General features: G+C 37.4%; 1 protein-coding gene across 1 annotated transcript; it reads right to left on the reverse strand.

Moving 5' to 3' along the window:
• Nucleotides 1-3069: 3069 nt before the first annotated feature.
• Nucleotides 3070-10066, reverse strand: ttr (transthyretin (prealbumin, amyloidosis type I)). The gene is made up of 4 exons (XM_053322094.1): nt 9959-10066; nt 7453-7586; nt 7225-7360; nt 3070-3469 (listed from the first exon to the last, which is right to left on the reverse strand). Exons 1-4 carry the CDS (start codon nt 10028-10030, stop codon nt 3362-3364), a joined length of 450 nt encoding a protein of 149 aa, XP_053178069.1. The 5' UTR covers nt 10031-10066; the 3' UTR covers nt 3070-3361.
• Between the last annotated feature and the right edge of the window lie 7501 nt (nt 10067-17567).

Below are 17567 nucleotides of genomic sequence, written 5' to 3' on the forward strand. Positions count from 1 at the left end.
AAAGACACAGCTGTTGCAGCATCAGACCAAATATTGCTAAGTAACAATTTGCAGTCCAGAAATGTCAGATGTTCGAGGTGATGTAGAAACAGTGTTAATGTTATACAGGACGTCCACCAGAGGGCACTGACAATCCTGGGTGTAAGTATTAATTTCTAAATTTAAGAAATCCTCACCCGACAAACACGACAAAACAAGCACCAAAATGTTTTTTGACAAAAATTCTCAGCAAAAAGTCCCCTTACTTGAACATTTTGGAGATTTCGGCTGTATCTTCTGACCTTTTTATACGATGGAGTTCACATTACTCATAAAATAGTTTGCTAGACAGGCAGATGTATTGGTATCACAGTATGTGTCAACCAACAAGTTGTGTAAATGGAAAAAAAAACGTATAATTCCACAAAAGTCTCAATTGTTAAACCAACATGAATGAAAGGTCCTTAAATTCCATGACAACAGGGCACATACCTGCTGAGGAAGATCATGTGCAACCATTTAAAAAAAAAAAAAACAGAAGTGCAACGAAATGAACTTTTGAGGTTCCACAGTCAAGAATGAGGTTTTAATCCAGTGGTCTTTGACCCTGCTCCTGAAGAGCTACTGTCCTGCATGTTTTAGGTATCTCCTCACTCTAACACACCTGATTCTAATTATTAGCTTGTTATCAAGTAGCTGAAGCTTGTCAAAGCGCTTGATGATGAGTTAATGATTAGAATCAGGTGCAGTGCTGCTCTTCAGGAGTAGTGTTGGAGACCAAGTGTTTTGCCATAACTATAAAAACAAATTTAAGATGAGAGAGATGAGATGTTTAAATTATAAAATAATGATCAACATATCATAACTGTGCTTGCCTCAAAAATTCAGAATCAGTGAAGCTCTGGATAAAACCTGAACCATTTAAAAACCCATTAAATTAAAAAAGACCTACCCATGTGATAAAGAAAGTTGTGGCTGAAAGCTTCCCAAAAATTGTTAGAGAAAGTGGAGACGAGCTAAGAATTTTTTGGTGAACTGCAATTTTCCAAAGTGTATATGTTAATGTTTTTTTTAAAAAAAAAGAAAATATAAGCTGATATATTATGGGATGCTTCAACAGCCCATTTGTTTTGTTGCTGAATGAAAAATTAGACATTTTCTGCTCAATGTCCTGAGTGCTGTATGAAAAACAAAAATAATGAAAGAGAATAAACAGCCAGGGTAACCTCCCCTTGTTCTGCTGAACTCAGCCTGGGTGTGTTGCAACTTCACTTCCATCACAGTGTCATATGGGAGGTGTGTGAGTGGTGCGCAACAAAATCTCAAACAAAGTCATATTTTCTCTTCATTTTTATTTCTTTTTGTTGTATAACTCTGTATGTCCTAAACATCTGATCACCAGGTTCTTCATCTCGAAATGATTTCATGTTGAAGAAAGAAGCTGAATTCACACACTGAGCCAACCTTGTGAAGATGTTAATGTAGCACCCACTCTGCACATGCTCAGTTCCGTCTCATTCTGCCTCTCACTGGCTCAGAAGCATGTGCTAGAGGCCCCCCTCCCCCCTTGACCACCCCAACCGACCCCTCCCTCCAGACATCACTGAACTTTTTTTACATGGTGAAGTTAGCTCCATTGTCAAACTTCTGCAGTCTTTGGTAACAGACCGTATTTTAAAAAAGAAAAGAAAAAAAAAAGTTTGAGTCTGGTGTTGAATCGTTAATTTGTAAAGTTTTTTTTCTTTATCAACAGAAGACAAAATAAACACTTCATTGCCATATTCTGGAAAGCAAACGTGATGTGTGTCTCATTTATGTTCTTGTGTTTATGAAGAAGGATGAGTTATCCAGGTCATGATTAACTGAGGAGGGTTGATTCGAGGGCATTCGAGGCCTTCTTCAGTTCTGAGTCCCAGGTATTTGACCTCTGTCAATGATACTGTTGTGATGACAAATGTTAGTCACTAGAGTCACCTGAGGCCAAATGTAAAGGACAGTGTTTGGAATTGTCACATGAGGCCAAATGTGATGTTAAGTCTTGTGGAAAGAGATGAAAGAACATCCCATCATCAAAATATCAGTCTTTTAGACAATCTATGATGAGAAATTAAACTGTTCTGACACACTCCTCACTAACACATTTGGCTTTTACTTTCTTTTTGCTTAAAAAGGAGGACATTTAAAATATGCTACATAAGTCAAAAAAATATATTTTTATGTGTGGTACAGATGATCTGATCCAACCTTTTCTCTCCCGATACCTCCACACACCAAGGATTTCTTTAAAACAAACTTTTGTTTTGCTTAATGTAACCTCAGTGTCCTCTGCACGGGACTATGTGTGTGCAGAGTTTGTTTTCACATTCATCCTCTGAAGGAGGAAAGTGTCTCTGCTAACCTTAAATCTGAGTTTAAGTCTTGTGCTTATGGTGCGTTCCATTTGTACACTGAAGTTGGAATTTCCATGTTCCCAGTTTGAGATTTCACCTGGAATGCCCCCTAAAGTCAGATTTGCGACTCAGAAGGCTGGAAGAACTGCACCAGTCCTAAACTCAAAGTCTAGGCTAGGTGCTCAGTGCATCAACAGTGTGAAAGTTGTAGTTATATCTTGTTTATTAGCACTTTTGTCTTATTAGTGTCTCATAAAAGAGTTGTACACAAAGCACTGTCCAACTTCTATCTGTGGACATGTTGCTACACTGTTGCAAATACAAAAAATGTGTTTTTATCAACTGGTATTTCTATCAGTGGATAATTATGGTTAGGACTGGTTTACTGAGGTCTTGAACTGGAATGCTTCAAACTAAATGGAACACAGCATTATGAGCATGATTTGTGAAGTCACAACTAGTTTGCAGCCAATCACCATCCAGTAAGTGACTTTCACAAGAGTGATGGGGAAGTTCATACACTTGAGAATGGACTATACAGTGAAGTAAAAAACATGTTGTTGTCCAGTAGCTTAACTTTTGAAATTAACAATAGTTACAAATTCACAGATTCTGGATTTTTCAATGAGGGACAAGGAGGAGATGCAGTTTTAAGAATTTCTAATAAGGTTGTTGGAGAAAAAAACACAACAGGCACAAGTTGTTATTTAAAGCAGAGTATTTTATATGTCTTATGTCATTGTTGTCTAGCATCAGAAATTTCCTTTCAAACAAAACATTGAGCTAAAACTCCTATCACCAGCCTCCTTAAAACTTGCACAGAACACAAATAGTACATAACTTAAAATACAGATTGACGGTAAATAATAAGGCTTCGAGAGTTGAACATCAAATCACTGTAACCTCTAAATCACTTGAAACCAATGCAGCTAAATCTAAAACCTCCTCAAGGTGAATCGATAGTGTGTTTGTGGAATAACGGTACCAGTGTATCACTGGTGTGTGTCTGAGACCACAGCGGTGGTGGTGTAGGAGAACGGACTGAGCAGCAAGGCCAAGGTGTAGTGACGATGACCTTCAGCATGGGCCTCAAACACCACCTGCCCACACATTTACACACACAAAGACAAACGTAGACAGACAGACAACAGGTCAGAACACAAAGATCAATGACAGACACTTACACTCACTATGACATACACAGTAGAGGGCAAAGTCACTTTTAAGGACAGGTGGTTTAGGGGAACTCTGATAACTGATAACAACCTAACCAGCTGAGAAGGGTCTCTCTAGATGTTTCTTTTCTCTTATCTTAAAAGACATGCGATGAAAAGTTTCAAAGGACTTCTAAATATCCACTTCATCTTGATGAAAAAGAAATCAGACTTTGTGTACGACCAACAAAACAGATGACTCTTGGCCGAGTTCCGAGAAGTCTAGGACAAACAGTAGCATAGCAAACACATGCTTGAACTTGCTAATGTAAATACTGATGACGCTTGTCTAGTTTGATAGTTGAGGACAAGGATAACCTTATTTAACATAGTCAGACACAACAGAAGATAAGCCTATGCACTCAGTTTACAGAGCATTAGAGCATCTTCCTCCTAGTAACGGTAGAAAGAGTAAAAAAAGTCTCTACCCTATTGTGCCTCCACCTAAATGCAGTGTTTTTTTCCACGAGGTAATTTTAATAATACGATTTAATCCATTTCTTTGACACCAAAGAGACATTTCTCATTTTGTAAATGTGGAGTGAAACAGCAATTTTATCTAGATAGGAAAGACAAAAGGCTGTTGATCTCAAAACACGCTAATGGAAACCGCCAAGGCTGTACAAAAAATACAGTCCAAATGATCACAACCCCACCTAATTTTTAGGTGTACAACAAAATAGATACAACTCAGGACACAACAGCTGATAACAGTCTATGTGGGCAAACACAGTACTGGGCATTTAGTGAATTCTACAACAAGGTGACATTTGGCACCCCCTAAAAAAAGGCAAACCACTACTTACTATTACGCAAATGCAAAATAGTGAATGGAAGTCCCTGGAAAGGAGACCAGACATGCCTACTCTGTACTCTGCATTGGCAGCTGGTGGTATTTATCTGGATGGGGCCACAGACACTCAGGGTTTGTTGATGTCTGGCTGGATGTGATAAACTTTGACTCCAATTATAGAATTCATTTATATTTACTCAGCAGAGAGTAACCAGAAAAGCCAAGGCAGTCCACCCAACAGGTCAGCTCAGGTACTTAATCTAACACAATCCTCTAGAAAACAAAGCAAATTGTGGACAGGAAAGTTTAATTTTAAATTTTAATACTGAATATATGAACATTCATTCCCACTTTTATGAACATAATACACTACATCATATTTCCATATACTACATCATATATCCATACACTATTTTAAATAATCATACACTTAATAATACATTCATACACTACATTATATATCCATATACTGCATAATATATTCATACACTACATAACACATACATACACTACATCATACATCTATACGCTACATAATATCATAACTACATAGCATATCCATAATTACATAATATACCCATTTACTTCATAATAAATCTAAACACAATATAACTATACACTACATTATACATCCATACGCTACACTTTTATCCATACACTACATTATTTATTCAAACACTATATAATATAATCATACATTATATAATAGATCCATTATATGACATAACCATAAATTACATAATGTATCCATACACTATATAATATATCAATGGACTACACCAGTGGTGTTGGCAACTTGGCAATGGCTGTGGTAATGGATATATGTGGGTTTGACATAAGAGGCTGCCATGACATTTCAGGCACACTGCTCTTCTTCAGACTACAACAAACATGTTTAGCCGCCATCTTTAATAGATCAAGGATCAGGTCATCTGACAGTCACATGATGAGTCATTCCCATTCCATATTTACAGGCGAACATATAAGTGTAAAGAAGATAATACAACATATAAAACATTGATATCCTATTAAAACTACATCTGCATTGGGGGCTACAGTCTGCGTTTTACATATTTAGTAAGAGTGACTCTCTCTAGCTAAAAGCTTCACTTATGATATGCAAATTTTTGATTAGGTGGTTTGGGTGCTGGAGGAGCTGAAGTAAGCTATGGCATCTATTATGAGAGGATACAAAATTAATACATCTTTGTGGTTAATTCCATACCACATGAACTTGAAGTAATATCTATTATATATATACAAATTTATACTTTGTTTTTTTGGATAACTTGACTGTCTCGTTTTTTTGAACCACTCATTGCTAAAATGAATGTTTCCATTTGTCCATGTGGGTTCCATAATGGTTAAATCTGGGCTGCAAATATGGGTCCCATGTGGGTTTGTCCACAGTTTCCATGGTGGCGCCACCTGTGTTTGCCCATAGGGGCTTCAAGTGGGTTCTGACTGGGTTTCAGGTGGGACCCAACTGGGTGAGTTACAAATGTGGGGCCCATAATTTCTGAAATAATATGGGCCTGTTTATGCCAATCCCCGCTTAGTCCACTTACATCCCTTTTGGGGCTCATATAGTCAGCCTACGTGGGCTTCACATGTGGGGCCCATGTTACTGAAACCGTACGGGACCCGCAAAATTTGCCCAGGGACACGCAGTACCCACATAGTCCGCATTTAACCCATGTGGGGCCCACATGGACATGCTGGCTGGGCAGTAAGGCCAGTCCTGCACTGTGACTTCAGTAGCCTGTACTAGGCTTCATTGTTGATGAGTCATCAGGTCCATCCTGGCACCTTAAAACCTGCTGCACCTATTGATCAATCAGGAAGGAGTGTTCACTCAGTTGAGGTCACTGCTGTGTCCTGCAGTCAGCAAACTGAGCACAATGGAAGTATTCCCTTGTCATACGGTCACTGCACTGTAATAGGCTCCGCTAAAACCATAGGCAAAGGTCAGTGGTGCTCTTGTACACTCCCAGCTGGGCTCAAATAGGCCTCTCCCAGTATCCTGACTAATCAAACAGTTTTTTGAGCTTATTCTTTTACTTCCAGTCATACACGTTTATCATGGCAAGATAAGGCTATTACTGTTGCTTGCAAATTGCCCACGCATAATCTGACAATGTGCTGTTTGACCAGAAATCAGCAGTTGGCCATGATTCTTCACCCACCTGGTCTTTAATTACAGAGTAAGACACAAGTCACATCATTAAAGTCCCATCTGTAAAGGTGAGATAAGGTTCATGACATGCCACAATCATCACTAAGACAGTGTGGCTCCTCTCAAACAAACCCTATAAAAATTGATTCAATACATCCAGAGGCAAACATGGCTTTGACTTGATGACCTACACATTACTTCAGTTGCAAAGATATGCAACCCTATGGATCAAATAGTCATTTAAGCTTCCAACAAGGATTGGATGCTTTGCTTTGTCACACTTGCTAATAAAGGATTTTGGACTGTTGTTTGGGTGAAACAAGACATTTGAAGACATTACCTTTGGCTGTGGGGAATTATAAAGTGCATTGACCATTGTCTTTATACACAAAACTGATCAAATAAGAAAGTAATTGTCAGCAATCGTCAACCAAACACAGGTGCAACAATACGACTGTGGCCATAGTGCCATGTGGCAGAAATGTCAGAATAAGTTAGGACTTTGGCTTTGTCTTTCCCTTTCTAGGATTGTGTTCTCTGGGAGGATGAACTATTTCTGTAGTCAGGCTCCAGCTTGTAAGGCTTGAGGCGAAATCCCCAGCTAAGCACATTGTAAAGGTACAGAGTGAAAGAGCAGGATGATTTTTCACATTTTTTTACGTTTATACTCACATCAGCTACTTCATGGAAAGGTGTACTCCCCTGACTCTTCCAATAAGTCTTGGTGTCAAATTCAACCCGATACACTCCTGCTGGGAAGGCCTGCTCTGTGATCAGATTATGAATCTCTCCATTGTCATCTGTCACTCTGCAGTGAGGAGAGATGAAATCAGATAGTGAGGATCATCAGATGTACATTCGACTTGACTTCGATACTTGACTTTATACTCTCACACGTACCCATTAGCAATCTGTGTCCATCCCCCATCAGCACTCCTTTGATGCACCTTGAGCGCCACCGATCCGGCCGGCGTTCCCTTCACCGCATCCAGGATTTTCACCATCAGAGGACACTTTGTATCTGAGCCTCCATGCTTACACACACACCAGAGACACACAAGGGTTCAAGCAACAAAAAATTTAAAATGTAAAAATGAGCTTTGAATTAGCTTTGCCTGGGGTGCCTCCATGAACCGCAGTGTCTGTGTTTCACGTCCAGCTGGGGATCTTTGCTGTGTGTCATTCTCTCTGATTTGCTCCCTTAGGGCGCTTTCACTCCACTAGTTTGATTATTTGGTCCACACCAGGAAGTAAAATTGTTACTATGTAGCATACAGGCTGCGGTGTGGTCCGCGAATCAAAATTGGTCCGATTGACGTTCCCTCATCTTCCGGTAGGTCAGCATTTGTTGCGGACTCAAGTGGACCGAGACCACCTCGGAAGATGGTTGATTTATTGAAGAAGTATGAGCCTAACAAAAAGATATGGGCATGTCCTGACAAACGCTGTTGATTAATTAACAGCGTTTGTCAGGACATGCCCATATCTTTTTGTTAGGCTCATACTTCTTCAATAAAAGTCAAGAAGTAGCCTGTTGCCACATAGAAGGTTAACTTTTATTTTCAGGTCAAATCTAATACATTTGTATGTGAGGGACAAGCTAACTGAAGTGAGACAGCACAACGTTGAAGATGCTGAGGTGTGAAACTCTTCTACTGAGGCACAGTTCATTTACTACCAGCTGAGCTTCACTTGGGTTTAGTCTTTGCAAGCTCTATTATCACATATTTTGCTCTAAAAATGAACCTTCATGCACTGACTTTTTTGAACTGAATTTTAGCCCATAGGTTAGATAATAAAGTCAAGACTGTACCCTGTACTTACATTTACTGTTAGCATTTAGAGCTGGAGGCTTGGAGGCAACTTCAGAATCATACTGAGCACAACTGAGAATGTGACACATGATGCTTAAATTTATCATTTTCAGTAAAAACTGATTAACTGCATTCACATCTACAATCCATACATGTGTAAATGAAGTCAGAAACAGAACAGTCAGTGCATGCCTTGAGATTCAGCTTTTATTTATTTACCTTATTTTAAAAAATAGTTTATGAGAAGTTCAAATGAACACAGTCTCTTGTGTCATCACAGTGCAGTGAAAGATAATCAGATGTACACTGGCAAAGTCAACCAAGTGCAGGCAGATCAATGAACTTTAACAAGTGGTGGATCAGTCTGGCCTGTGTTACGTATTGATGGAATCAATCCAAACTATTACTATGTGTTCACCGTTTTGGTTCGGTTTAGTCAGAAAAACAAACAGCTGCTGGTTGCAGCCAGTTTACTATAATGCAAATGTAATAATGTTTTGAAGGAAATATACTCACTAAAGGTTAAATCTGTTGATATTTCATAGTTTTCATCTTGTCAAAGCTATTCTCATAAAAAGTCCAAAAACAAAAATTTCCATTGTGTTGTTGTTTTACAGTTAGACTGCAGTAAAGACATTATTTTACTCATGATAACAGCCTGTAGACTTGAAAGTGCCTCTCTCTATCTCTATCATCCAGCCAGCATGTTAAGAGGATACTTTAACTACAGAGATGACTTGTTTGAGGCAAACTTTGTTTTGGTCATTTGATCTAACTGGAGAAAAGTTTATTTGGTCTTCATAAGTAATTAATTCTCTTGCCTATTTAATGTTATTCTTTTCATCTATCTTAATTGTATTATGCTTAGTATTTTTTAAAATCTTTTTTATTCCAATTTATTATTGTTGTGTGTATCTTTTCTGTCATGTGTTATTGTTGTGTGTAAGGGAGAGCAGCAAAGTAAGAATTTCATTGCATTGTCTGAACTTCTGAGTTTTTTACTATGTATATGACAATATACCACCCTCACTGCTTAATAGAATATTAGCACTATGTAGAACTTTAATGGACTGCTTATACAATGAGTTACATCATTATTCACATGTCATGTATGTATGAATAGATTAGACTCTTAGCTTTTCGATCATCACTGTGGTAATTTTCAATATATATAGTTATTATATATACAGATCCTTGTCTCTTTAGGTTTAACTGTTAGAGTCAGAAATATTGGATATAAAATTCTAACTACCTGAACACTGCATCTCATTTCCAGGCTGCGGCTACAGGTTTTAAATATAGTTTATATTAATTTACATAAATATATTTTTTGTTGATTTTTTAAAAAATATTCAGAAGATCTGATATCATCTTCCGTGGCAGACTTATTATTAATTTTAGTTGTAACTCATGCAGACTGAATATGAGAGCCACAAACCTTTAGATCTGAAAAATTTGACGTGAACATTACTTCCTCATACAAACATTGTATAGAGATATTTGGGAATCTGAACTAATTTACTGTAGGAAGATTTTGTAACACAAACAATCATTGATTCTCATCCTGACATATTGTAAATTAACACACTCACCAGGTGGGTGGGGGCACTGTTGCAGAGCAGCACAGCAGAGGCTAGAAGCAGATAGTGCAGTGGTTGAAACATGGTTGGCTGATGGACAGACGGACAGACAGACAGACAGAGAGAAGTAACTGCCGCTCACACCTGACCTCCAGTCTTATAACAGCAGCTGCTCACCCCCTCCACCCTCCCCCCTCCCTCCATCACCCACCATGCCGCCAGCTGGGTGGCTTACGTCAGCATCTGGACAATGAGTAACTTACTTTCACTAACTTTGACTAAATCCACTACAGAGGCTTTAGCTGAGTCCTCTCACCTGTGCAAACAACAAATGAAACAAAGTCAGTCACTCATACATACTAGTCATCATCTACTGCAGAGGTCCTCAACCTTTTGTAACTAATTTCTGGTTGTTAAAGGGGACCTGTTATGCTTCTACTTATTTTCAGTCTTATATATAAAGTTACAATGTTTGAAACATTGGCAAAGTGTCAAATAATGAGGTAAACATATGTAGACGTAATCCCTGTGAGCAAAAAGCACCTGCATCAGACTGCTCTGAATGCTCTGTTTCCAACTGTTTTTTCTACTTTCAGCCCAAGCTGATGTCAGCTTGTGACAGATGCCTTTATATTGTCATCTGCTCAACACACAGTCCATCATTGCATTGCTCTGCTCCACTAACGTTATGATACATTATTTTGGGGGTAGTCACGTCGATCATCTACTGCTCTTCATCAAACATCATCATCATCATCATCATCATCACTGTGGCTGTTTCTGTTCCTCCCTGCATTATTTCTAACTGACCCATTCAACATATCTTGTTGTGTCAACTGGTTTTTAACTCTGCTAATGAAGCACAGTTCATTAACCAACACAGTGGACAATGCTGTGTCTTCTGAAGTAGTAGATCAGACCAATGGCTGATCCACTGGACACATGTTTCTACAGGTGACAATACTCAGAATGTAGGCATGCAACAATTAATTAATAAATCAGTTAGTCAATCAATAAAAAAAACAACTATTTTGATAATCAATCTTTTCTTTTTTTTTTAAAGAACCAGTGTGCAAGATTTAGTGGCATTTAGTAGCGATGTTGCAGATTGCAACTAACCTACCTCTCCCATCACCCTCCCCTACCAAGTGTGTAGGAGAACTAGAGCCTGTGTGCAACATTGCAGCCTCCCTGTAAGATGACCCACCCCCCTATGTAGATATAAGGAGATCATTCTAAGGTGACAAAAACAATGAATCTTATTTTCAGATGATTATACACAAATGAAAACATAAAAGTCTGTTCTGATGCCACTCAATCTTACATGCTGCTCTTTCAATAAAATGTGCTAAACTTCACTGCCTCCAGCTTCTCGAATGTGATGATTTAATGTTTTGCCTTGTCATATATGGCATTCACTATGGGCATCATACATGTCCATTATGAACTGAATATCTTGTAAAAAAGAAGGAAAAAAGAGAATGTAATTTAAATTGCAATGGGCATTTTCACTATTTTTCGATGCTTTAGAGACAAGCATGGTATGGCTACATGGTATGTAATCGGAAGGGCACATTTTCCAATTCATTCTGCCTACATTACATTGACCTTAAAAACATTTGTGTAACATAGGAGAAATCAATATGAGGATCCTTTTTTTCTCATTAAAAAAAGCTTGTTCTGGCTCCACATGTTCTATGATGTCATCTGCAAACATTACAGGAGTGCATATGAGGTAGAAAACCCACTGTGTACTTAGTAGCACTTACATACTAACTTTCTACTTACATTACAGCACTCAAATGGAAACTGAATTAGTCTTACTAATGTAATCATCTTTATGTATGTTTTTTCATGGTTTAAAACTATGGTACACAGTATAGGAACCTGACTGTGGTCTGTGTGAAGGTTTTAAGCAATGAACTTTCATGGATTTGCAACATTACAAACCTTATATTGTGAATTATCAATATCAGCATGTGTCAACATCTGACAAGTACATTTCTCACATTTCTCACTAGACATTGCAGCAAGTTATTTATCAAACTAAATGATGAGAAACCTACCACTGAAATGTTTCGACTTTGTATTCTTACTTTGTTTATTTGAATATGTTTTGCACACTTACACATACAGTATGTGATGTGTGTATAATTTCACCTCTTCAATTGAAACCTACAGTGCCACTATCAGCAGTTGGGGTGTAATATATATTATTATCCAATGATCAACAATGTGGCTAGAGAAATATTATGCCATATTCTTCTTTCTATGCTCTTTACACTCATTTTACAGACTCCTCACCAAATAGCATTGGATGAAAAAAGACACTATGACTCATTGACCAGTGGCTCATGGCCAAACAAACAACTGCAAAACTGTTTGACTCGCAAACATATTTAAAACTAGAAGCCAGTCAACAAACAAAGTTTCTTGCCACTTGGGTGACAGATTAAAGAAAAAACCAACATGATTGTCTTAGTATAGAGTCAAGCCACCACGAGCCTCCAGAACAGTTTCAGTGCTCCTTGCCAAGTCTGTGGAACTCTATTGGAGGGAGTCTTATGGAGATGGTGATGGAGAGCATCGTTTACACATTGGTCCATAATCTTCCATAGGTGTTCCTCTGGGTTGATATCTGGTGATTGTAAAGGCTCTTGTATTTTATTGTTTCAGTTCAGTTCAAGTTGGGATGAAGAGGAGCAGAAGAAGGAAATGTGTTTTTAGATTTACAGTGAGGCTCATATACTATAGATGGCTGGTACAGTAGAGTTTGGGACTTCATCTCATCACGCCTGGATTATTGCAACAGTCTTTGCACTCATCTGAACCAAAAATCTATTGATCAACTCCAAACTGTACAAAACTCGCTGCCAGGATGTTTCCCTGTATGTTTTAGAATTGATTTTAATATTTTACTGATTACTTTTGAGGCTCTTCAGGGCTTTTGTCCCTGCTCTGAGTACTGCTCTTAGTACTGTACGAGCCGTAGAGGTCTTTTATCTGTTAGCTTTAGCTGAAAACTACAGGGGACAGAGCTCTTGAGGTCAGGGCCCTGAGGCACTGCAATGATCTGCCTGAGGAAATTAGGGTGAATGACTCAGTCTCAAAGTCTCATTAAACATACTTTTGTCAGAGCCTCTCCTGATTTTTAAAAGTTTACGTTTTCTTTGAACTGTCTCTAATTCCTGTTTAAATTGTCCTCTTTTTATTTTTTTTAATTTTTTATTTTTTAAGTTTTTTCTTTAAATGTACCAATTTTATGAGTCATCTGTTTTATTTTGCTGCCTTTGTGAAGTACTTTGTATCATGGTATTGAAAAGTGCTCTATAAATACAAATTATTGTTATATTATTATGATTATGATGATTATTTCTATGAAAAAGTGATTTTCATATTTTCCAAGAAAACATTGTTAATTTTAGTCTATTGTTATTTTTGGACTAGTGTTAGTCATTGATTGTTATAAGCACAGAATTGTTTTAACAGGCGCAAATACTTTTGGCCTGATGTTTTTGGTAACCATCCCAGCATAATTTTAATGCATCAGTGCAAATGCAGGTCCTCCCTTGACACTGCAGTGTAAGCAATCACATCTCCCGGTAAAACAAGTCTGATTCTTGGCTACATGAGAACAAGACAGCTCAGACTTTCTCAACATTCATTAACAACACTGTTGACAAGGTTTAAACAATGAGTCATTCTTTGTTTCTATGTTCCAGTCAGTGCAGTCCAAATTCATACTCAGACAAATGCATTATTTCACAAACACACTTTATTTCTCAACTTTATTTACAAAAATTGTAATAACTACGTTGATCCACAGTGCAAAGCATATTCTCACAATGGAATTGTCTTTAGAATTGTGAGATGCCTACATTATTATTCATCATTTTTTATTGACCTGTGTCAATGTCACATGACTATCAGTTTCTGGCTACCAAAAAAGAAAAAAGAAAAAGAAAAGAAGAAATAGTTTCAGCATTAAATGCATTTTGACATTTCTAGTGAGAAATGGGCTTTTATTTTCATAATCTTTAATCAGTAAATGTATTACGTTTAGTTTGTCAGTTGCAAAGCTTTTTTCTATAGATGCTGCCATCACTGAAACCACATAGTTATCTTCATGCTGTTGCACCCCAGTACTTAACATAACTCCTCCATGTCTACCACCCTTCACGAGACCTGCGCTCCGCCGACTTGGGCCTCCTGTCCATCCCCCGCACCAGAAGGCAAACCTTCGGGAGCAGGGCTTTCAGTGTGGTAGCTCCTACACTGTGGAACTCGCTCCCTCCTAACATTCACCTAGCACCAACTCTGGGCTCTTTTAAATCATTGTTGAAAAGGCACTTGTTCCTGCAGGCTTTTTTTTGTTTTTGTTTTTGTTTTTATTATTATATTTACAACACAAACTCAAAAGTCTCACACAAAGCATGGTCATTCATATTATTCCATAACTGTCCATCAGATGCTTTGTACATTGGTCTCAACATTTTAACAGATATCACTCATGATGATCCTTGAGAGGTTGTGCTTTTTTTTTTTATTCCTGTGGATATTGTCTTTCACACACAAGCACCCTTCATCCACGCATCTCATCCACACATACACTCAACCACCCACCATCCCACTCTTCCTACACATACCCTCAGCAACCCACCCACCCACCCTTACACCCCACTCCCACCCATCTTTACCATTAACCCCTCCCATTTTTACACCCTCCCACCCCCCACATATACACATTCACATACATTACATTCACGCACACAAACACACTCAACAGTCATCACAGAAACTATTTCTTTCCTTGATAGCTGGTCGATCTCGCTCCTCCACTCTCTATAAAGCCTCATAAATTATAGTCCATACATTATCAAATTGTTTTCCTTTATTGCTGTCTTTGTTCCTGCAGGCTTTTGCCGGCTAAATGTGTGTTTTTGTCTGTGTTTCTTGTTATTATGAAGCGACCTTGGGTTTCATGAAAAGCGCTATATAAAATAAAGTTATTATTATTATAGTTGCATGTCATTTGATTTATTGTCTTTGTGTTGTGTAGTTATCTAAGCTGTTGTGTCATTTCTGTTATTTTATCCAACTCCTTTTTGATGATGGTGATGATGATGTTGATGATGATGATGATGATGATGATGACCTTGCAATAAAAAATTATTTTAGAGAGCCTGCAGTATGAATTAAATTTGAAATCCAGAATTTGAAGCTTACAGGCTCATAGGAGGACCCACTACTAAGACTATTTTCCCAACTGTCACAATGTTAAGGTTTTCTTTTAATGAAATCTTTATCATTTCTCAACCCAAAAACTTGAAATTATATGATAGGCTAATGTTAAAGTTTAATGCTGAAACTATCTTAAAACATTGCACTTTCCACTGACAATAAATGGCCATTTTTACTTTAGCAGACAGAAATTTGACAGTAATGTAACAATAAAAAAAATGATCCCCAAAAGTTGGCATCTCACAAAAGCCATTATTATGAAACTAATTTGGGAGGTTCGGCAACCTGGAGGGGGAGTCTGCATTCTACAATTGCAAAATGAACTATACTGAGTATTTAATTGATCAATTAAAGAAGATCCAATATATTTAAATTCAAATCCCTTTAAACCAGGCATGTCCAAACTATTCCATAAAGGGCTGTGGGCAGCGGGTTTTCATTCCAACCAAGCAGGAGCACACCAGGCTCAACCCATTTAATCAACTCATCTCAGTCTTCACACAGTTGATTGATTGAATCATGTGTGCTCCTAATTGCTTGGAACAAAAACCTGCTGACAAAAGGCCCTTTATGGAATAGTTTGGACATGCCTGCGATTCACCATTAGATTTAAACCATCATGTTAGCAAGTAACAGAAAGAAAAACAAAAAATCCTATAACAACTTTCTCTTTTTTGTCAACAGATTGCGAAAACAAAGTGTCTTTATCTTGTGAACAAGACAGATGAAACAAATACAAATACAACACAACAGATTGTAATGAATGCTGATACTGAGATTGTTATGTGGTTTGGGTATTGGTTGATATCATGTCATTTTTCCAATGTCATTAAGGAACTTCATAGATTTTAGTGAGTTCCACACAGTAAGATACACAGTTTTAACATTTTGGAAAAGGAGAGCATTGTATCAGTACTGAAGGCAGTCAAAATTGTATCATTAGAACATCAAAATACAAAAATATGCAATTAATGTCATCAGATATATAGTCAGTATTATAAAAACCTTTTACTCTAAATTCAATGTATTAATTGCATGTAAATATACGTATATTCAAATCTTGTATTTACAGACAGGCAGTTTAGTTTAGCCTTGTAAGTAATGTGGTTGTGAGGTTTGGGGATATCTTTAATGAAAGCATGTGTTGATAAATGAATACAATGAAACTGAATCAAATCTAAGGGAAGCATCCAGATCTGAGTTGCTCTATAGGGCAGATACTCACAACATCTAAGAAAACATCACATTTTTATAAATTCAGTATAGAATACAAAGAAAAGTCCAAGATACAGAAAAAACATGCCTCTTTACATTCCAGTTACAAACAAACAAGAAGAGATTCCTCAAACACAGAAGTTACAATATAGCAAATTTAAACATGCAGCTTATTCAAGGCTCAAGGTTTCCCCAACACCACAATTCAAAAAAACATAATCATTTGCAATCACTTATAAAACCAAGCAGCAACTAAATCATATATACATTTATACGTATTTGCTGTTGTAATGTGTACAAAAACGTAGCTGTAAAACAGGCCTATTTTTACTGTTATAATGACCTTACAAACACAAAACGCAGATTTTTCCATATGTAACTTGAAGTCTTGGATTTTTGTTTTGTATCAGCTATCAACTACAAAAAGTAGTCTAAAGGAAAAATGAAACAAGCAACTTGCCAAAATGTATAATCTGTAAACTATGGTGGCAAATGTGACCAAATGTCAGATAGATATTGATTAATTGACATTACTGACTCAATGGGCCTGATTTACATGTAAAAACATGTGCAAACTTGACATCACCCACAAAAAATGTGCAAGCTGATCTATTAACGCTGCGCACTGAGGTTTACGTCTTTCAACTGTGCAAGATAATACGAGCTGTCCATTTAGTATTTTTGCCATAATGAATATGTAATATGGGGCATTTTTACCCCAATGTGTAAAATACAGGGAGGAGAAAATGTAAATATGTTATTTAGATCACGCATTGTGATTTACCAAATTTTTATTCCACTGCACACGCAATTTAGTACCCTCGATTTGGGATCTTAGTAAATCAGGCCCAAAATCTCTTATCTACTTATCTATGTGCCATTATAACACTATGTTATGTTTCAGCATTGACCCTGTGTAATTGTTATATCCACCCTAGCTGAATACAGCCAACAACCAAATTATATTCTGGTGTTAGTTATTAATGGGAAATTACTCAACTGAAAAAAAGACAAATCTAGAAGTCTCTGATGTTCTTGTCAATTTGGAATACATTGATCACAGTCAAGATGAGACTGGTTGAGATATATGTGATGGGGGTAGTCAACTAGCTTCAACTCAAAGGAACTCTGAGGTTTGGACTTAAGAAGGCAACAGCTTTTAGGT

The sequence above is a fragment of the Scomber japonicus genome, chromosome 7 (assembly GCF_027409825.1).
Source record: "Scomber japonicus isolate fScoJap1 chromosome 7, fScoJap1.pri, whole genome shotgun sequence".
NCBI classification, from domain to species: Eukaryota; Metazoa; Chordata; class Actinopteri; order Scombriformes; family Scombridae; genus Scomber; species Scomber japonicus.